This window comes from Aquarana catesbeiana, linkage group LG01 (genome assembly GCF_042186555.1).
Source record: "Aquarana catesbeiana isolate 2022-GZ linkage group LG01, ASM4218655v1, whole genome shotgun sequence".
In the NCBI taxonomy this organism is placed as follows: Eukaryota; Metazoa; Chordata; class Amphibia; order Anura; family Ranidae; genus Aquarana; species Aquarana catesbeiana.
Genome location: NC_133324.1, coordinates 758,188,597 through 758,210,874, shown reverse-complemented (window position 1 = coordinate 758,210,874; position 22,278 = coordinate 758,188,597). Strand labels below are relative to the sequence as shown.

The 22,278-nt window shown below is 44.0% G+C and overlaps 1 protein-coding gene across 1 annotated transcript in view; it reads left to right on the top strand.

The window, feature by feature from the left end:
* The first annotated feature begins 1,452 nt into the window (after positions 1-1,452).
* Positions 1,453-22,278, top strand: part of NAF1 (nuclear assembly factor 1 ribonucleoprotein) — a 107,742-nt gene continuing 86,916 nt past the window's right edge. Inside the window, exons 1-2 of the mRNA XM_073606032.1 lie at positions 1,453-1,605; positions 4,998-5,454. Coding sequence (XP_073462133.1) covers positions 5,009-5,454 — 446 coding nt within the window. The 5' untranslated portion in view covers positions 1,453-1,605; positions 4,998-5,008. The remainder of the gene's footprint in view (positions 1,606-4,997; positions 5,455-22,278) is intronic.

Here is a 22,278-nt window from a genome sequence, read left to right as displayed (position 1 = left end):
CTAGTCGGCCTGACCTTCGGCTTATCTCCTTACTATCCCGTGTTGACCCGGACTGCCGCTTCCTCTCTGTCCCCCTGTAGCCTACTGTGAGCGTGAGCTGGGAGACCCTGGGGGCTGCGACCTGGAGCCAGTTGCAACTCAGTCCATCCTCACCACTAGAGGCTCTGGTGAACACCTGCTGGCTCTTAGACTCCGCGCCCTGGGGAATCTTATGTTCTAGCTCCCAGTGGGATCTGTGTTGTTGCTCTAGTGGACCTGCCTTCCTGAACCACCCAGAGTTCCATCCGCAGCAGTCAGTCGTAGGGTCCACTACCTTGCGGTGCACTCTAGACGCCAACGGGGTGCATCTGTCACCTGGACTCAGGTGACCTGACAACTAAGATGTCTGCACAGGTGTTCTATCTGAATACCGCTACCCGTCAGATCATAAAGTGTGAGGAACGCATCGCACATGTTCAGTATTTTTTCGTTGGAATGTAACTTCCGTTGCACAATCTGATGTGTGTATTCCTGGACTCTCTCTTAAGCCCCATGTCCAATCACTGATTAGACACAGCCGATCACATGGTTAAAGAGCCGCGGACGTGGCTCTTTACACAGATCGGGGTTGCGCCGTGTCCTAGCAACACGGTGCAGCCGCGATCGGCGCACGAGAACAGCCGTTCTGGGACACCGTCATATGACGGCATCCCAAAACAAGAGCCACACCGCCCTGCCGTCATTAATGTATCTTAAATAGAAAACAATCTTTAGATTTTTATCCACCCTGGTTTCCAATGGCATAGTTTACACCAGTGCAGTCAGTTCTGTAAAAAGAACATGCTGCATTTTATCTACACTGGACTGTACTGGAACGCAGTAAAACGCATCAAAAAAGCACTGAAACACACTGGAATGCATCAAAAACCCACTGGATCCTAATATACTTAAAAAAAAAAAAAAAAACAGGAAAAAAGAGCACCTGGAAATGAAAAAAAAAAAAAAATGCATTAAAATTGCACATGCAGTAACACATCCAAAACGGATCTGGAGTGCGTTTTTGTGCTGTGAACCGGCCCTCAGAGCGCATTTTTTGGTGACGTCCCTGGCTGCTGCTCACTGCAATATCTTCCAAATGGTAAATGGTACACGTTTAGGAGATATTCATTTTACCTACAGAAGAGCTTTATTATAAGCTATCTTGAAGATAAAAATCACATGCAGGAGTTTACTCCCACTTTACCCATCCTGCTCTCCTCAGTGGTGGTTTTATATTCACTAAGCTTACGGTGCCTAGAAACGTTCACCAGTAAATAGTGGAGATACAGAGAGGAGATGTGATCTGATGCTCTCCACATGCATGCGGGTGACCGACTGATATAGTAATCGGTGCCTATGTGAGCAGCACAGCACAGCACAGTACAGTTCTGGGTGAGGTCACCGGAGAAAAACAGTCCAATCATAGAAAAACATGGAACAAACTTCCGGCAAGTTCAACCAACCAGCAGACGAGAAAACAACTGGTTGAGAACGAGGCTTGGACCGCAAAACTGAGCGGCGTGGAGTGCACGCATGGAGTCAGAGAGTAGCCGGGCAGAGCAATGACGGACTGATCGCCGCTGTGTGGTGAGTGTTGTGCCGGTGTGTGCTCATTGTCATTGGGGGTCTATAATCACCCGTGCACGGGTCAGAGTGGGTAGACTATGGGATTACAATGTCTTTTACTCCCTATAGTATAATAACCAATTTAATGGAGGTTACATGTGAAGTTGTCCTTCCTTCATGAGAAGGTGTAGGCCATGTTTTTCCCTCTTTTAGATCTAATTTTGGGGATAGACATGACTTGTCATAACCTATGGGATTGTAATCCTATCACCTGTGTATTCTGAGCTTTTAAGGTGGACCGACTGTGCAAATGTCCTTTCCATACTCCCTAATCAGAGTTCAAGAGGAACTCCGCTTTGTGTTTACAAATCATGGCTCTTTCTGACTAAGGGACATTCCAGTCTCTGGAGTCCAGCACTGCCTTCCCACAGTGGCTTCCCTGTTCTGCCATATTGGGTATGTGAGCTGCTTGTGGTGCCCTAAAGAACCACAGCTGGCACCATGCTGCACATGTGCACACTTCTGTCAGTGATCCTGCCGCCTCCTGGGACATTTCATGTGTTTTCAAGGAGGGGGCGGGGCAAGCGGCATCATTCTCACCTAAGTGAAGATTGCAAAAGTGGCATTAGATACTGATTAGATTCTGTTGTAAAATGGTTACCTTTTTCTTGCTCTAAAAGTTTTGAAAAGAAGTAATTTCTATTCACCGATTGAGGCGGCACTGATGGGGCTGCACTGATGATCGGTGCCCAGATTATCAGTGTAAATACCCCTGTCCAGACAGGAAAGTCAGTTATCTGCTTTCCTTTCCTCAAACACTCACAGTGCTGAGGAAAGGAAATGCTGAAACCGGCATTTGTTTACACGTGATCAGATGTGATTGGACACAGCTGGTCACATATTAAAAAGCCCACATCAACGGCTCTTTACCACGACGGGTGATGTGCTGTCTCCTAGAGACACAGCGCATCGCTGATTGCTGCGCACCAAGAGGGGCAGGCGCGCGCAGTGGGAAAGGGCAGTCCCCCTGTCAAGACGCAGTAGCTCAGTGGGGAGATTACTGCACTAACTAACCCAGCATTACATAAATCCGTGAACTGACTGACCTAAGGTGATTCATAGAGATGAAACAAATCCTCCTACATAAGTTGTACCTTTTTATCTGCAGTCTTCTCTACATCAGTTAAAATTGCTGAATTTATACAGCATGTCTGAGCTTTTAGAAAGCAGGGGCCATGGAGCTAAAGGTACACTCTGCAGAGCTCAGAGAAAGCTGATTGCAGGGTAGGGACACCCCCTCCCCTTCACACAGCACACAGGAACAGAGCTGACACTGTCAATCAGGTGTGCTGGAGTTTCTTCTTCGTCTTTTTTTCTCTTGTTGTCAGGAAAGCTTGTCAGAAGTGACTCAAACAGATAACAGAAGAATGAGACAGCAGAGAGAAATTACACTTAGAGCTCTGAATTGAGGGATATGCTTTGTTCATATTTCATGTCAGATGGTACCAGCCACTTTAATAATTTTTATTTATTCTGATAGATAGGGCAGTATCAAAGTGTATCTTGTTCTATTGTATCCCTACCATTAAAGAATAACTTCACCTTTTAAAAAAAAAAATAAAAATAAATGCACATCTTTTTACCGGTAAAAAAAATGTGCATTCATTTTTTTTTTTTTTTTTACTTGGAGCCTGGAAAGCATTGCACCTGCGGGTGCCATGCAGGATCCCTGCAGACTTCTCAGTGTATCTGTCTGCTTGTGCCTCATACGGGCAGACAGATACACACTGAACAGCGCCATGGTAGTTCATTGAAACTACAAGCCGAAAGCCCCAAAGACTGTCGGGACTTGTCGTTTCCCATTCAGAGGACTGTGAATGAATAATGTGGCTGGGCGAGCAGAGCCCTGTGTGGCCATGTTATTTTGAAATGGTGACAATGGGCGCCCAGAGAAGATGCCCGCCAGCTGTTACTAGAGGGGAGGGGCTACAGCTGCTAGAACATGTTCCAAAGGTGAACTAATGGAGGCAGGTGTGTTGCTTTTGCACAAAGGAAAAAAAATTCTTTCCTAATTTTATAACTGTCAGACATGCCTTAAAGGGATTGTAAAGTGTTTTTATTTTTTTTTATCTTAATGCATTCTATGCATTAAGATAAAAAGCCTTCTGTGTGCAGCAACCCCCCTTAAGACTTACCTGAGGTCCCTCTCTGTCCAGCGATGTCCAGGAGTGTCTCCGCTTTCTGAGATTCTCCCTCCTGATTGGCTGAGACTCAGTAGCGGTGTCATTGGCTGCTGTCAATCAGTCGGCTAGCCAATCCAGAGAGACAGAGAGAGGGGCCGGGGCTGGGTCAGGGCTCCGTGTCTGAATAGACACAGGAAGCTGTGACTCTGCTCGGGCACCCCATAGCAAGTTGCTTGCTGTGGGGGTACTCAGCGGGAGGGAGGGGCCAGGAGCACAGAAGGGGGACCCGAGAAGAGAAGGATCTGGGCTGCTCCATGCAAATCCACTGCAACAGAGCAGGTAAGTATAACGTTGTTATTTTTATGGGAAAAAACATAGACATTACAGTTAATTTAATCACTTGCCCACCTCAATACAGCGCGGCTCTCTAGTTCTGGGGCACACATCGGGAAGTGTCTGTGATTGTTGTGTCCCTTGGACACAGCAAATCACAGATTGGGGCAGAGGGCCTATTACAGCGGCCTTTTACCATGTGATCAGCTGTGTCCAATCACAGCTGGTCACATGTAAACAGACTTGCTGGCTATCGGCTCTCCTTTCCTCACACAGATGGCGTGTGAGGAAAAATGAGCCAATCTGACAGGGCACAGTGAAGACATTATTTACACTGGAAATCAGGGCACTGATGATCGGTGCACATTCATGAAGAAGACAAATTACTTATATGCAACGTTTTGAAACCGAAACTAAATTTTCTCAATGTTTGGTCTTTTTTCATTTAGCAAGTAATATAAAAAACCCAGTGGGGATTAAATACTACCAAAAGAAAGCTCTGTGTCTCAAAAAATGATAAAAATGTCATATGGGTACAGTATTGCATGACCGCACAATTGTCATTCAAAGTGTGACAGCTCTGAAAAAATTGGCCTGGGCAGAAGGGGGTGAAAGTGCCCGGTATTGAAGTGGTTAAAATACAACAGACTCCCATTTCTGTTCTTTTAGCTGTGAGTACAGTAATCTTTGGAACATTGTCGGATCTTGTTTAGTCAGTCCAGCTTACCACCTAACATTAAGAAGCAATGGAATATTGACTGTATGTGGTGGATGCAAGTTTGTAGGGATCATGGTGTTAACAGCATTTAGTTGTTGCCCACTACAAGTTTACTGTCATTAAAGATAACTGCTGAATACAATGTACACTCATTTTAATGGCATTCTTTTATAATACAGAGCAGAATACTATGGATACACAGGAAGAAATTGCTGTAGCTGAAGTGGCTGTCAACACTCAAGAGAGCAATACCAGCAATTCTGATGTTAAAGTGGAAGAAGCAGCCATGGCAGGTTTAGATCCCGGAGAAGAAGGTCCATTGTCTGGATGTGGAATTGATGCTGAAGAACCTATAAATAATAATAAGGAAGGAATGCAGACCTCTTCCTCAGCAGCTGGAATCCCTAGGATTGAAGATAAGCCTGGTTCCTGTCAGTCTTGTGAAGTACAGCCAGAAGAACAAATGGAACTCGGTGAAACCTTGCATTTTGAAAACCATACAGTAGCTATGCATAATGGAAATCCTGGGGAATCTCAGCATATATCCGTCTCATTTCCACAAACGTCTGGTGAAATACTATCTGTATGTGATGACGAAGTGGAGGAAAGTTCTTCAGCAGACTCTTCTTCAGACAGGTAAGGTGTTCTTTTCGAATAAAGTGATCTTGGTGAAGTTATTCACTCTAAAGTGATGCGAAAGAAATTAAAAATATAACAAAAATGTCATGTTTGCTTGCTCTGTGCAGTAGTTCTGCACAGAGCAGCCCTGACCCTCCTCTTCTCGGGTCCCCTGCCGGCGCTCTTAGCTCCTGCCCCCTGCTGAGTGCCCCATAGCAAGCCTCTTGCTATGGGGCACTCGTGCTTGTTTGCTTCCTAGCCCTGCTCTGTGTGTCCATAGACACGCAGAACGGGGCTCAGCCCCACTCCTGCTCCCCCCTCCTGGCTGTGATTGAGTCAGTGAGGAGGGAGAGAGTCGGGAGAGCAGTGCTGTTGTGCACATCGCTGGAACGAGTTCAGGCTCAGGTAAGCATTGGGGGAGCTGCATACAGATGGAATGGACACAGAAGCAGGACACGCCCGCACGTGGGTCCACTGAAAGAGAGCGATTCTCCGACATGGTCACTCGATTCGGGGAGGAGCTACTAGTGCCACTGAGGGACCCCAGAAGAGGAGGATCGGGGCCACTCTGTGCAGAACGAACTGCACAGTGGAGGTAAGTATGACATGTTAGTTAAAAAAAAAAAAAAAAATGTGAGGGTTTAGTAACCCTTTAAACTTTGACAAAATCTATGCAGAACTACACCAGATTTTGCACACTCCAGTTTTAGTAAATCTCCCTGGGGAAGAGAAGTTTATTTGCATATATGGAAAGGCTTCTTCACAGTAAGAGCTGTGAAAATATGGAATAGACTACCCCAGGAACTAGTTGTAGCCAGCTCAGTCAATTATGGTAATAAAAAAAAAAAAAAATGCATTCCTTATTGCGCAGAATATAACTGCATATTTAACATTTAGACATAATAACACCAGAGATAGGTGATCAAGGTAAATCACATGCTGTTGGAGCAAATTGGATCATGCCTTAGGCCCCTTTTACACATGCGGACAGTATGTCCGTATTTCATCCATCCGTTTTCGGATGAAATACGGACATACATGCATCCCTATGGGATAGCGGGTGTCAACGGATGTACATCCGATAACACCCGATTCTGCGGACGGAAGAAAATCCTATTTTTCTATCCCTCTGCAGAGCGGATCGGAGGAACACGGACAGACGGTCCGTGTTCCTCCGATCCCCCATAGGGGAGAGCGGAGATCTGACAGGGCGGTCCCTGCACAGTGTGCGGGTCCCGCCCTGTCATCTGCCTGCTCAGCTGGGGAAAGCGAAGCGATCCCCGCTGAGCAGCGGATAAACACGGGGCGGATCAACACGGATCCGTCCCGTGTGAAAGGGGCCTTACACAAGTGTTTTTGCACTCCTCTGGATCAACTGTTGGTAAAGATTTCTGTTATGGAGTTTTTTTTAATTTGTTGAGCCTAAAGCGGTAATAAACCCAAAACAAAAATGTAATATATATTGCTGCTTAACAATCATTAGATGTGATGGCTGCATCATTGTGTTTTTATTTTTTTCTTCTACGGTGATCTGGTCAGTAACACACCTCCTGTATTGGAGTGCTTCCCCACTCTGGACGAATGAGCACAGGGGCACCTTTAGACAGCATTTGTTAGTCTGGGGGGGGGTTAGATGGACTAGCTGATCTAGATACACTAACAAATTAAAGTCAAACTTTGTAAGCAGTTATAGCAAACTTTTTTTTCCCTTTTGGGATGAAGATAAAGCCACACATTTTAAGCACCCCTGTCAATGGTAAATAGTTTGTTTCAGCCCTTGAACTGCTACCTCTGCGGGACAGCTTTTTCTGTGGTAAAGCAGCAGAGTGAGTGGCCAGATCACCAAATTAAAATAGTTGAAACGGAACCTAAAAAAGAAAGCTAATGCAGCTGCCACATCTAAGAATTGATAAGCTGCAATATAATTAATCTTTGTATTAAGGTAAAAAACCTGCGATTAGCTGCTCTCCTCAGCCATCCCTTCATACTTACTTACCCTGATCTCAATCTAGCTCTGCGCCTGAAAGCAGCAGCACTACTTTCACTTCCTACTCACAGGACACCGATGTAGCAGTGCGAGCCATTGGTTCCTGCTGCTGTCACACAGCCTGTGAGAAGGGAGCAGGAGCGGAGCCACATTGTGTGTCAACAAAAGCACACAGATTAAGCCCGCATGAGTGTCCCCCCCCATAGCAAGCATTTTGCTATAGGGGCTTTTTGAAGGCAGGGGGAGCCAGAAGTACTAGAGGGGTAACCCAGAAGAGGGAGATCGGGGCTGCTCTGTGTAAAACCATTGCACAGAGCAAGTAAGTATGACATATTTGTTTATTTAAAAAGAAAAAATCCAACATTTGCAATCACTTTAAGGGCTCTGTGCAGGGAAGATCAGCATCTGAACCCAGAGAAGCTGGAGGCTGATAGACTGGATGGTAATATAAGGCATTACCATTATATTTAAACTGAAAGTTTACCAGCATTGTGCATTATATTTAAAATGATAATATCCATACAAAAAAGTCTTGGCCTTGAGTACTAATTAAAAGTAGTACTGTAGTCAAAACTTTTTTTTTTTTTTTTCATTTGCGATAGAACAAGGGAGGGTTATAACCCCTGTCAGATCTTTTTTTTTTGTGTGGAGACTACTTCACTTTCTGTCCCAAGCCAAGGAAGGAAGTAAGAGAAAAGCCCTTCAAATTAAGGGAATCCCTTGGGGGTGGGGGATGGGGCAGGTAACCAGAACTAGGGTCCACATTGGAAGATTTCCCTTCTATTACTTTTCTAGGGACAAGCCAAAATTTGGGATCTTTTATTCCTTGCTGACAGATGTTCTAACTCTATCCAACACACACCCCTACCTACTACTGTCTTCAAGCTACCTGCCTATGACAAGGGAGTCTGTAATGCAGAATATTATAGTCCTGTCTGAAAATCTGCAAAATAGTGTTTTAGATGTGGTGTGTGGTGGATTTTTTTTTTTTTTTTTTCCTTAAATTTTTTTTTATCTCTGAGTCTATGTACCAGATTCAAGCTCTAATAGTATATACTGTACATCTCTTCTGTCTGTTGTTCTCAGAGTGAATTTGATATTTTCTTCCCCAACCATATAGCTGGCTATTTGTTTTATTACTGCATATAGAGGTTGAAGAAAAAAATGTGTGTGTGTGTGTATATATATTTTTTATATAGTTCACAATAACTAAATTACACCACACCTTTTTCTGAGGTTTTTATTCAATTATTCAAAACCATAACTGGCTAACTATTTGATTATAAAAATAATTGTTTGTCGCAGCCCTACATTTTGGTAATTCTGTCAGTGGCGGTATCTTCTGAAGAAGAAATGTCTGTGCCTGTGTGCATGGTCCCTGCATTAGGTGATTCTAATGGCAAATGTATTTATTCTTTTTTAATTAACCACTTGCTGACCGCCTCACGGCGATTATATGCACAATGGCAGCGGTGGGCAAATAGGCGTACAGGTACATCCCCCTTTAATTTGTGGGCTAGTGGGCGTGCGCCTGCCGTGTACTGCGTGCCCGTGGGTCCCGCGGACTCTGTCAGCCGGCGTCCCGCAATCATGTCACAGAGCGGCAGAACTATGTAAACAAGGCACTTTCCTGTTCTGCCTAGCAACATGATAGGGATCTACTGCTCCCTGTCATCGGGAGCAGTGATCTCTGTCATGTTGTAGTGAGCCCACCCCCCCCCCCCGTTAGAATCACTCCCTAGGACACACTTAACCCCTTGATTGCCCCCTAGCGTTTAACCCCTTCCCTGCCAGTGGCCATTTACACAGTAATTCATGCATTTTTATAGCGCTGATCGCTGTATAAATGACAATGGTCCCAAAATAGTGTCAAAAGTGTCCGATGCAATGTCGCAGTCACGATCATTTTTTATTTTTATATTTTACCAAAAATATGTAGAATATATATTGGCCTAAACTGAGGAAAAAATTTTTTATTTTTTTTTATTTTTTGGGAGATATTTATTATAGAAAAAAAGTAAAAAATACTGCTTTTTGTTATGTTTTGTTTTATAGTGCAAAAAATAAAAACCACAGAGATGATCAAATACCACCAAAACAAAGCTCTATTTTGTGGGAAGAAAAGGACGTCAATTTTGTTTTGGTGAAACGTCGCACGACCGCGCAATTGTCAGTCAGGAAGGGGGTAAATCCTTCCGGGGCTGCAATGGTTAAAATAATCGTGTTATACTTACCTGCTCTGTGCAATGTTATGGTCCCCTGCTGGCACTGTCTGTTCCTTCTCTTCTGTGTGCCACCTCAGCAAACTGTGTGCTATGGGGGTTCACATGCAGGTATGCTGCTGAGCCAGGCTGTGTGCATCCATAGACCCACACAGCTTGGCATCGCTTCCTCCTCACAAGATTTGACGAATAGCAGCAGGAGCCACTGTAGTGAGAGCAGGTAGAGAAGACCTGTAGACGGCACAGTGCCCGATAAGAGGATTCAACGTTTTTCACCTTATTGCAGGTAATACATTAAGGTAAAAAAGCATTTTAGCTTTAGAACCACTTTTAGGGGCTGATTCTCACCACATGCAGGCCAATGCATTTTTTTTCCTTCTGCATCAAAAACGTCAGGATAGTAGGTTACATGGATTACAATGGCACAGTTCTCACCATGGCAGTGCATTCCAGTACAGTCAACAGTCAAGTAGAACATGCTGCCTTTTTTCTGCATTGAACTGTACTGGAACATACCAAAATGCACATGTCACTAGTTGGCTTCCTTCACATTCTTTTCAATTGTGTCCTGGGATTTCAGCCCCATAGACTTCTATATTAAAGATGAACAGAAGTCGCATCACATTAGATAAGCCAATCCTATGCAACTTTGGTAAGATATGTGTTTTGTGTGTGTGTTTTCATTTTTTCTCCTTGTCTCTCCTTTCAGGTCAACCTTGCTGCCTCCTCCCAAGCACATTCCGTTCACACCCAAGCGTATCAGAAACACGCGTTACCTTGCCTGTTTTTTTTACATGTAGAACACCATCATGCATAGGGCAGCCCATTCACATGCATGGACTGACCTACGTGCAACAGATGCTCTAAAGTATTGATTTTTTTTGCTTACCTGCCAGGTAAAGCCATAATGCGCTTGTATAAATCGCATACTAACACGTTATGTGAAACTCACCTGAAACAAAGCATTCCAGTGGTGTGATGTCATCGCTGGAGGCCGCTTTTATCTTCACCCGTCTTGCTTCCAGGCTTGCAGACTCTGGCTCTTTGACTGGCCGGAGCCACAAAGACGTCACTACCGCGCATGAGCCCATTCACAGCACAGGGCTCTGAAGGAATGGCACATGCCATTGATGTCACCTGTTGAAAGTACACTAAATATCTCCTAAATGGCACATGTTTAGGAGATATTTTCACTACCTATAGGTAAGCCGTATTCTAGGCTTTCCTATAGGTAAAATTTAATGTTGGAAGTTTACTTTTACTTTAATAATTAGGCTGCATTCACATCTGCATGTTTCCGAAGGTGCAGCATCCCTCAAAGAAAAAGCACGCTTTGCCAATTTTTGTAAAAACGATACAAACGGGCATCACCCTTCCATTTCCATTATGGCAGACCATCTGCAATATGGATTTGCAGCACATTTCTGAAACACACAGCAAAGTGTGCCTTTTCTGTGCAGGTTGCCATGCATTTGGAAACACGCAGATGCAACCTTTGCCTAAATGGCAATGCAAGAGCTACACACGTTTGTGGCACATTTTCTGTGCGAGTTGCCATGTATTTGAAAACATGCGGATGCGAACACACCCTAAATGGCAAAGCAAGTGAGACCCACTTATGCAGCGCATTTCCGTGCAGGTTGCCGCGCATTCGGAAACGCCAAGATATGAATGCAGCCTATTCGTTAATGACACCCCAATCATAGTTTACAGACGTGCTACAAGTGAGCCTAAACCGTGATGCTCCATAGCTGGAAAGCATCTTTGGGGTGTGTGTGGTGCATAGGGCAGCCCATTCAAGTGAAAGAGCTGCCCTATGTGCCATGCGTGTATGCACATAAAAACGTGCAAAAAAACCAGAGCAGGAATGTGTGTTTCTGCTACTCTCAGGTGTGAATAGTATGTGCTTGGGAGGAGAGTTTTTAGCACGCAAGGATAACCTAGGAGGAGAGGTGAGGGTTAAGGAAAAAGCCACTCTTCCATCAGTCGCCTAGGAATCGCTATGTGAGAGAACACAGACGACCCTTTATCGAAGTTGCATTGATCAGGGAAGGCACCGTTTAAAATAATGTAATTTCCCTTGAGGGGAAAAACATGTAAAAAATGCACATGCAGAAAAGCATCTGGACTGCGTTTCTGTGGTGTGAACCAGCCCTCTAATTATACCCTGATTGTGCTAAAGTCAGACTGTGCACTCAGTTCACCTTATCCGAATGCTGAAACACAAATAAAGAGGCAATACTGTATGATGGAAGGGTATCTGCACTGTGAGTATTCTGGCCAATTGTTTAATTGGAGTTGCCCAGCCCTCTTGTAACGAATACGGTCTTTTTTTTTTTTTTAATGTTGGCCAAACGAATACATTGTTGCACTGCTCATACAGAATTTCACTTATTGGTAAAGGAAAGTTTTATGATTACATAGTATCAAGATGATTCCTTTCAACATTCTCTGATGTTTCAAGAACAGCGATAGCAGGAATCTGTTTGCTAAGGGCAAGTTACATATTTTCGTGCGCTTTTAAGCCTGACGTGCCCAAGGTCATATCTCTGTGCAAGAGTACAGAAGCACAAATGGTAACGTTGATGATGAGTAAAACCATATGAATGCTTGGGCAGCTTTGTTAGAAAACGTTCTCTTTTTGGTGGCTTGTTAATGTACACAGAACAATTCTTTTTAGCGCAGCATTAAATTTAGAGTTGTTATTGAACTCTTCGTGCTTCAATAATAGTGGTGTGGCATCCAGTACACAATCCTTTTTATATCTTTTTGTGAGCCGGAAATTTGTTTTTAATAACCACAGTTGTTTTTTGATTTTTTTTTTTTTTTCATTTTTATAAAGGAAAAACCCCAAAAAAGAAAAAAAAAATGACAGTTTTACTTTTTTTTTTTTTTTTTTTTTTTTTTTATGTTTAAAAACGTAGCAAACAAAAATTCCAGGACAGTACAAATACCCCAGGAATTATCCCATTTTGAAATGTAGACTCCATTCTCAATTTTTTTTATTTCCAACTTTTTAAAAATGAAGCAACATGGCTGTATTGAGAGGGTTAAAACATGACGTCTGTGGCGCTGTGATGGCTCTAAATTGTAGTTCAGAGCTATTCTTTTTGGCTCTGTATCTATTACCTGTGATTAGATGTGTCCAATCACAGCTTGATCACAGGGTTGTAGGTGTGCACAGGAGGTTAGTGCCCAGAAGACATACTGGTACATCCTCCCAGCACAATAGGTGAGGGCACCAATGTACAGTGGGCAGTCCACAAGAGGTTGAGTAAGGTCATCTGTAAGAGTCTCCGTATTCGATTTAACCACTCGTAGACCAGGCATTTTCTGGCACTTTTTGTTGTACATGTGAAAATCTGTGTGGTGTGTGTTTTTTTTTTTTTTTTTGCTAGTAACTTTTGCAGGCCATACATTGTCGAATTTCGAAATAATTTTTTTGTGATTCAATGGTGCTACCATTGATTTCGGAATTCAACCAACCAAGCCTTCAATTTCACCTCATGATGCTACAGAAAATAATTTCTCTCAGCCTCTTCCAGGACTGCCATGAGACCTAGGGCTCCTCCTACCAGGACAGGAAACATGTTAACCCCCATCCAGATAAAAGGGCGGTCCTCCAGGCTCCAGTATTAGTGTTTCCTCCGGACTGTGTGTGTGTGTGTGTGTGTGTGTGTGGGGGACCATGTTTCCTGGAACTGGTTCCCCTAGGTCTCATGAGCATGGCTCCTGTGGCGTTTCGGGGTTGTATTCCTACCTTCTTCTTGGTTCCAGGGTGGCACATCCACTGCACAGGGTGTTATGGAGTGTATGTGGCATAAAATTCATTGGGGTAATTTGTTCTCTTGCAGGCCACGACTCCGGACAAGGCCCAAGCGCAGCCACCATAAAGGCAATGTGCGGTTTGCGGAAACAAATTGGGCTTCTCATGGCACCTGTATAGATAGCCTAGTTAAGGATCACCCAGTAGTCTCCCTTCAGGAAATGCCGACTTCTGTTAGAGATGAGCTTGCGTCTACGTTTTAGCTCGTTTAAAACTCTAATTGACAAGTTTCAATTCCCCTCAGAGGGTCAGTCTCCAGTTAGGACTTCATCCGGTCCTAGCGATCCACAGCAGAGTGCAGAGAGTGAAGACTGAGGCTGAAGCCGGTTCTGCCCATTCTTTGCCGGAAGAATCGGGGTCAGATACAGGGCCCAGGGATAGAGAATCCATAAGGGGCTCGAGGTATAAGTTATCATTGGAAGATGTAGGTGACTTATTAGAGGCTATCTATACAACACTTGATATAGAAGAGAAGGTATTGAAGAATTGTCTAAACATGACCTTATGTACAAGGGTTTGCATAAGAAAAAGGCTAGAGTGTTTTTTTTTTTTTTTGTTTTTTTTTCCCGTGCATAGTTCCCTTCTTGATACTATCAAGCTGGAGTGTGAAAATCCAGAGAGAAAACCCTTCTTTTCCAGTAACCTAAAAAGGTTTCCATTTGAAGAGGACACAGCGCAGCCATGGAGCAAAAATTGCAAGTTAGATGCACCTCTTTCAAAAGTTTAAAAAAACTCAGACCTAGCGTTTGATGATATGGGCACGCTTAGGGTTCCGATGGATAAAAGAGGAGATATCCTTCTTCACAGAGCCTGGGACTCAGCCATTGGGAATCTTAAACCAGCTCTGGCCTCCACTTGTGTAGCCAGAAATTTAGAATTATGGTTGACACAAATACAAACACACTTGTTGGCAGGTACCTCTAGAGAACAGATTCTGAAATCTTTCCCTCTCCTCTCTCGTGCAGTGGGGTTTTTGGCTGATTCTTCCACGGAATCGGTAAGAATGACAGCTAGGACCTCGGCCAGAAGAAGCCTATGGCCTAAAACCTGGTCAGGTGACGCTGCCTCAAAGTTACGCCTATGTGGTCTTCTCTTAACAGGCGATCATCTTTTTGGCCCAGGTCTGCAAGAGGTGCTGGAACGGCCGATAGAAAAAAGGCCTTTACAGAGAATAAAAAAAGATGACAGCCAGAACGTTTTTTCATGGCCAAAGTAGGCAGCAAGGTCCTAGAGAAAGGGACAATAGGCCCAAAAAGCATTGGACAGGGCACAATGGCAGAGGTAGAGGGGCCGTCTTGTTTAACCCTCCAACAACCTGCCAAGCTCATGTCTCCCAGTGGGAGGAAGATTGAGGGTTTTTCTCCCACAGTGGGCAGCAGTCACCTCAAGTCCATTCATCCTGCACCTAGTGACCAATGGGTACAGGCTGTAATTTTCTTGCCAGCCACCAGAACGCTTATTGGTCACCTTTCCTCCCCAAGATCGGGTAAAAGCAAGGGCCCTGGGTCTCCAAATTGGAGACTTGATAAATCAAAAGGTCCTGATCCCAGTTCCCCGGTCGGACCAGGGCAAGGGATTTTATCCCCATATATTTGTCATCAGAAAGCCGTCAGGAAAATATCGGCTTATCCTGAATCTCCAGTAGGGTTCTCCCGATACCACTTTTTTAGGACCGAGTACAAGTACCGATACTTTTTTTCAAGTACTCGCTGATACCGATTACCGATACTTTTTTTTTAATGTCACGTGACAGTGTTTTTGTTTTTGTTTTTTTTTTTTTTTTTTTTTTTCTTTTTTTTTTGGGGGGGGGGGGGGAGGGGGTGAACGGTGTGTGTGTGTGTGTGTGTGTGTGTGTGTGTGTGTGTGTGTTTTTTAATCAGCCCTGTTGGGGGGCTTTGGTGAGATATCAGGGGTCTTAACAGACCTCTGATATCTCCCCCTTGAGACAAAGAGACAGAGGATAGAGATTCCCCAGTCCCTTTCTCTGCAGCCTCAGCTGCACTGAGAATGAATGGAGAGAAGACAGCGGCTCCTCTCCATTCATAAACTGACACATCGTAATCACAGGAGATTACAATGTATCAGTTATGTGAATGGACAGAGTCAGCTGACTCTGTCCATTCACACAGCGGAGAGAGACAGCAGAACGGAGGGGACAGAGAAGGAGAGGGGAACGGAGGGGACAGCGGAGAGACACAGGGAAGGAGAGAGGAACGGAGAGGGACAGCGGAGAGACACAGGGAAGGAAAGAGGAACGGAGGGGGACAGCGGAGAGACACAGGGAAGGAAAGAGGAACGGAGGGGGACAGCGGAGAGACACAGCAGAACGGAGGGGACAGCGGAGGGGGACAGAAAAGGAGAGAGGAACGGAGGGGGACAGAGGAACGGAGGGGGCATGGAGGAGGATGCAGTGACAGTCAGCGGTGACCGATCACCGCTGTATGTCACTAAAGCTGCTGAAAGCCGCTGGGGGAGAATCTTGTAACTCCCCCACGCGCCAATCACAGCTGACTTCCAGGTATCGGGGGAAGCATCGGGAGCATTTGCCCGAGTACAAGTACTTGGGCAAATGCTCGGTATCGGTGCCGATACCGATACTGGTATCGGTATCGGGACAACCCTAATCTCCAGTCTGAACCGTTAGATCAGGTACAAGCACTTTCATATGGAGACGATATTCTCAAAAACCTGCTTTACCCAAACTGCTTAATGGCCACTTTGGATTTGAGGGATGCCTATCTGCACATCCCTATTTATCCAGCCTTCTAAAGATTATTGAGACTAGGGGTCAAGATGGGAACAGAGATCCGGCCCTTTCAATTTCAAGGTATCCCTTACCTGGACGACCTCTTAGTGGTGGTGGAATCATGCCAAAAGTTATTAGCGGATCTCCAGACCGTACAGGACTTCCTTCAATCTCTAGGCTGGTTAATAAACAAAGAGAGGTCTTCCTTAATTCCGGCCTAGAAGGTGACATATCTGGGATACGAATTTTGCTCAGTAGATCAAAAAGTTTTTCTCCCGTAGGAAAAGGTCTCAAGAATGTTCCAATAATGTCAGCCTTACAGACCAATCAGTCGGTCTTGCTGAGGGAAGTTTCAAGAGCAGTGGGTTTGATGACCTCTTGCTTTTCCACAGTGCCATGGACAACATTTCTTCAATGCCCATTACAGCTGTTTCTACTAAGGAACTGGGATGGAGACGCAAGTTCCCTGAAGTCAAGGGTCTTGTTACCCTCCAGGGTAAAAAGAAGCTTGTGGTGGTGGAGGATGCACCTTCACCTAACAAGAGGTCTACCATGGCCCATTCCTATATCCCAGAGGATCACAACGGATGCGAGTTCCTGGGGATGGGGGGGCCCATCTCAGCAACACATTGGCACAGGGAGAGTGGTCCTCAAGGGAAGCAAGAGCTTCATCGAATCAGAGAGCTTCTAGCTGTTCAGAGACCTTTGCAGGCATTTCAGATGGAAATCAGGGGTCACAATCTACAGATTCTATCCGACAATATCGCTACTGTTGCGCACCTCAACAAACAGGGAGGTACGAGGAGTCAAATATTTCAATCTATTGCCCAGGAGATTTTATCATGGGTAAAAGGGAATCTAGCCTCAATTACAGCAGTGCACCTAAAGGGGACACAATTGTCTGGCAGATTATCTCAGCCGCTACCGAGTATGTCGAGACAATTGGTCCCTTCATCCCGAAATCTTTGCGGGTCTCACTGACAGATGGGGATGTCCCGAAGCGCACCTGTTTGCGGATCGGAACAATTGCAAGACAGAAATTCACACATTCACATCTATGCTTTTTTCAGTCACTGCGTATTTAAGGGTCAGGGAATTTTTTTTTTTAAACGCAAAACGGTGCTTTTTTTGGTTCAATATACTTCAATAGAGAAGCTGCAGAAAAGCATGTAATGCGTTTTTGCAGCAACTTGTGTTTTTTAATCAGCTCAACAAGAAATTGGCCAAAAAAAATGCAAAAACGCAAATCGCAGCAAAATGACGTACACAAAAATCAAAACGCACAGCAAAAAGCACTGCAGAAACAGATCAAAAGCAAACTGCATAGGTGTATACCAAGCCTTATGCTGGCCAAACGGATCAATTTTCAGATGAGAATATTCAGATGGAAAAAAAAGGAAGACATTGTTTTTTTTTTTTAAATAAAAAAATTTGATCTCTGAGTCTGATATTTACCAGATTCACCCTTTAATAGTATATACAGTATATCTCTTCTAATAGTATATACAGTATATCTCTTCTAATCGTATATACAGTATATAGAATAAATTGCCTTTTTTTTTTTTTTTTTTTTGAAACTTTACATATTAACTAAATTATACACCACACTTTTTTTAAGGTTATTAATCAAAATGATCGGCCAACATCATCAATTATGAAAAAAATCGTTCGTTGCAGCCCTAGAGCTAACCATCGGCTCTAACACTACTGGGGTAATGGCTGCAGCTGCAGGCATCACCCTGGTACAACCACCTAAAATCAAATGATGTACCAGGTACGCGATTTGGTGTCAAATGGTTAAAGGTTTTCTTTTAAGGTAGCCACAGGTAACCTTAATTAATTTTTATTTTATTTTATTTTTTGCAATATCCTGAGTGTCTGATAATATATGTGTCCTGCACTCAGTCTCGTGCTGAGTCCTGTTAGTTTGAGTCATATCTGTCCTGGCCCTAAAGGGGATAGTGCGTGTGATTGACCTTTTATAATTTAAAGACTAACACCACTTCTGTTGAGGGGGAAAAAAAACATTCCCCCCTGGGTGATCTATGTACATTACAGGGATTTTAACAAACTTTGTTGCAGATTCCAACCTTTTGTTCTGAAGATATCACTATGTGTTTTGTCTGTGTCCATGTTGAAAGTAGGTCTAATGGGAGTGGTTTCATAATTCTCAAGTTGCTGCTACACTTGCAGGGCTCTGGGGAAAGTGGCAGGGTCTTTTTTTTTTTTTACCTTCAGTGTAGACTTCTGGTCAGCCAATTAGTCACGAAATGATGTTTCTGGGGGGCGTTGCCTCCAGGTTGCCATATTGCATTTTACAGAAAATTTACAGGGCTGCAGATTGGAAAGGTAATTTTTGAGTCACAATCGTATAAACTACAGTATATTATTGTTTTTAATCTATTTCCCCCCCCCCCCCCACAAAAATGGAGTTACCCTTTAGGCCTCTTTCACACGAGGGATCCGTATGTCCGTTTTTCATCCTTCCGTTCTCGGATGAAAAACAGACATACATGTATCCCTATGGAGCGTCGGATGTCAGCGGTGACCTGTCCACTGACATCCGACCCGCTCCGATCCGAAAAGTGTAACGGAGGAAAACCCTACTTTTCCATCCGTTATCGGATCGGGTGACGATGGACACTACGGTCCGTCGTCACCCAATTCCCCATAGGGGAGAGCGGCGTTCTGACAGGTCAGTCGCTGCACAGTGTGCAGCGATGGACCTGTCATCTTCCTGCTCAGCGGGGATCGGCGGTGCGTGTGAAAGAGCCCTTAAAGGGGTTGTAAAGGTAAAATTTTTTTTTTTTTTGAAAAATAACAAACATGTTATACTTACCTTCACTGTGCAGCTCGTTCTGCACAGAGTGGCCCCGAACCTGGTCTTCTGGGGTCCCTCGGCGGCTGTTTCAGCTCCTCCCCGCAAGCATTAACCACCTTAATGCGAGCTCCCTCGCATGGTGGTGAGTGCTTGCGGGCGCGCTCCCGTGATACAGCCGGCGGCTATAGCCGCTCGCTGTATCACTCGACCCCGCCCCCGGCGCGCCGCGTCATCGGATGTGATTGACAGCAGCGCGAGCCAATGGCTGCGCTGCTTTCAATCCATCCACTGCAGCCAATCAGCGACCAGGCTGAGCTGCAATGGAGATGACGAGAACGAGCAGCGGAGATTCGAGGCGTCAGGTAAGTAAAACGGGGGGGCTGGGGGCGGCGGTATTGTCAAAAGTTTTTTCACCTTAATGCATAGAATGCATTAAGGTGAAAAAATTTTTACCTTTACAACCCCTTTTAAAGGTCCAACAAGTTAACACTTCAGCCCCGGAAGAATTTACCCCCTTCCTGACCAGGCCATGTTTTGCGATACGGCACTGCGTCGCTTTAACTGACAATTGTGCGGTCATGCGACGTTGTACCCAAACAAAATTGACGTCCTTTTTTTGGGGGGAGTTTGCTTTAAATATAAAAAATGAATGAATTAGTGTTTTTGGTTTGTGGTGTTCATATGCAGTGAAGATTCGCTTTAAGCTGAGCAATGGTCCAAGTAGGTAGGTGGTGGTTCCGCACATTGACTTGTCGTTCACAAGCACCAATCAAGTGAAGTATTGTGGCAGTGGAATATTTTATTAGGAATTATGTACATTGCATTATATAAGCGCTGATATTTTGAGACTTTTTTTACTAAATATTTTAATTTTGTGCGCTGTGAGGACTTTTTTTATATTGGTATTGTAGCGAGGTGGTCCATTTTTGTATAAAAATGTTTGTGCTGTGATTGTGGAGGCAGGTGGGGAGGGCCATTCTTAAAGTGGTTGTTTACCCACATATATAAAATCATCTTATCCACGCTGTAATATACCAATAAGTGTCCCTGTGTTTTATATGAAAAAATGTGATTATCTGTAACTATATCAGCGCAGCTCCCAGCGCTCAGATGACTCTTCGGCTCTCATCGCTTTCCGGCTCACAGTTCCAGGGGGCGGGACCAAGCACTTCCGCTGACGTCAGCAGAGAGAGAGACACATACGTGTCAGCTGATTGCTATATGAAATATGAGCGCAGCAGGAGCAGGCACTGACATGCAGAGAGGGGAGGAGGACAGAGGAGACAGATGGAGGTAAGTAAACAGACCACGGGTTCAGCCCTGATCATCGTGGTCAGGGGGGAGGGCATAGCCAGGCAGGATCAGCCAGGTTTTACAGGGGGCCAAATTACACAGCACAAGCACTGTGCTGTATAACATGCTTTAAAGGAACAGAATCTATTTTTTTTTTTTTTTTTTGGGGGGTTAACAAACACTTTAAGATCCCTATGTTATTTTTATCAGTTTAATAAAAAGTATTTGTTAATTCATCAAAAGTAATACAAATAATGCCTCTTCATTCATGCAATTCATAGATATTTTGTTTGCTGTAGGAATTTTTAATATGGTCTCTGACAGGTGTGGAAATATTAATGATGCCAGCCTAATCAAATCTAGTACTTAGAAGGATATTTTAATGAGCAAAGGAAGTTTTGAACATTTTATTGGCATCAGCATAAAAATTTGGGCATGTGGAATAATTGGCTCTTGAGATTTGTTGTGTGGTGTTTTTTTTTTTTCTCTGTGCTTTAATTTTCCCATATTCCCTTTGAATGCTGCTGCCCATGAACTGTGAGTTAGAAGGTGAAATGAAGTGTAACAAAAGGGGAAGGGCTCTCAGCTGAGCTGGTTGCTTTTGGACGAAATGTTATTTTATTTATATATATTTATTTTGTGCTCATAAGTTTGCATACCCTAGCAGAATTTTATGATTTCTTGGCCATTTTTCAGAGAATATGAATAACACAAAAACAGTTCTTTCACTCGTGGTTAGTGTTTGGCTGAAGCCATTTACTATCATTCAACTGTGTTTACTCTTTTTTAAATTATAATGGCAACAGAAACTACCCAAATGACCCTGATCAAAAGTTTACATACCCTGGTGATTTTGGCCTTATAACATGCACACACGTTGACACAAAAGGGTTTGCATGGCTATTAGATAACCATCCTCACCTGTGAACTGTTTGCTTGTAATTGGTGTGTGTGTGTGTGTGTGTGTGTGTGTGTGTGTGTGTGTGTGTGTGTATAAAAGGTCAATGTGTTTCTGGACTCCTGACAGACCCTTGCATCTTTCATCCAGTGCTGCACTGACATTTCTGTATTCTGAGTCCATGGGGAAAGCAAAAGAATTGTAAAAGGACCTGCGGGAAAAGGTAGTTGAACTGTATAAAACAGGAAAGGGATATAAAAAGATAACCAAGGAATTGAGAATGCCAATCAGCAGTGTTCAAACCCTAATCAAGAAGTGGAAAATGAAACCAAACCATGGTCAGGTAGACCAACTAAAATTTCAGCCACAACTGCCAGGAAAATTGTTCGGGATGACAAGAAAAACCCACAAATAACTTCAGATGAAATACAGGACTCTCTGAAAACATGCGGTGTGGCTGTTTCAAGATTCACAATAAGGAGGCACTTCAAGAAAGATGGACTGCATGGTCGAGTCGCCAGAAGAACAGAAGAAAGCCATTACTACGCAAATGCCACAACGTATTCCGCTTACAATACACCAAACAGCACAGAGACAAGCCTCAAATCTTCTGGCACAAAGTCATTTGGAGTGATGAGACCAAAATTGAGCTTTTTGGCCACAACCATAAACGCTACATTTGGAGAGGAGTCAACAAGGCCTATTATGAAAGGTACGGAGGAGGATCGCTAATGTTTTGGCGATGTGTGAGCTAAAAAGGCACAGGAAATTTGGTCAAAATTGTTGGCAAGATGAATGCAGTATGTTATCAAAAAATACTGGAGGAACATTTTGCATTCATCAGCCAGGAAGCTGCGCATTGGACGTACTCGGACATTCCAACATGACAATGATCCAAAACACAAGGCCAAGTCGACCTATCATTGGCTACAGCAGAATAAAGTGAAGGTTCTGGAGTGGCCATCTCCGTCTCCTGATCTCAATATCATTGAGCCACTCTGGGGAGATCTCAAACGTACAGTTCATGCAAGACAGCCCAAGAATTTACA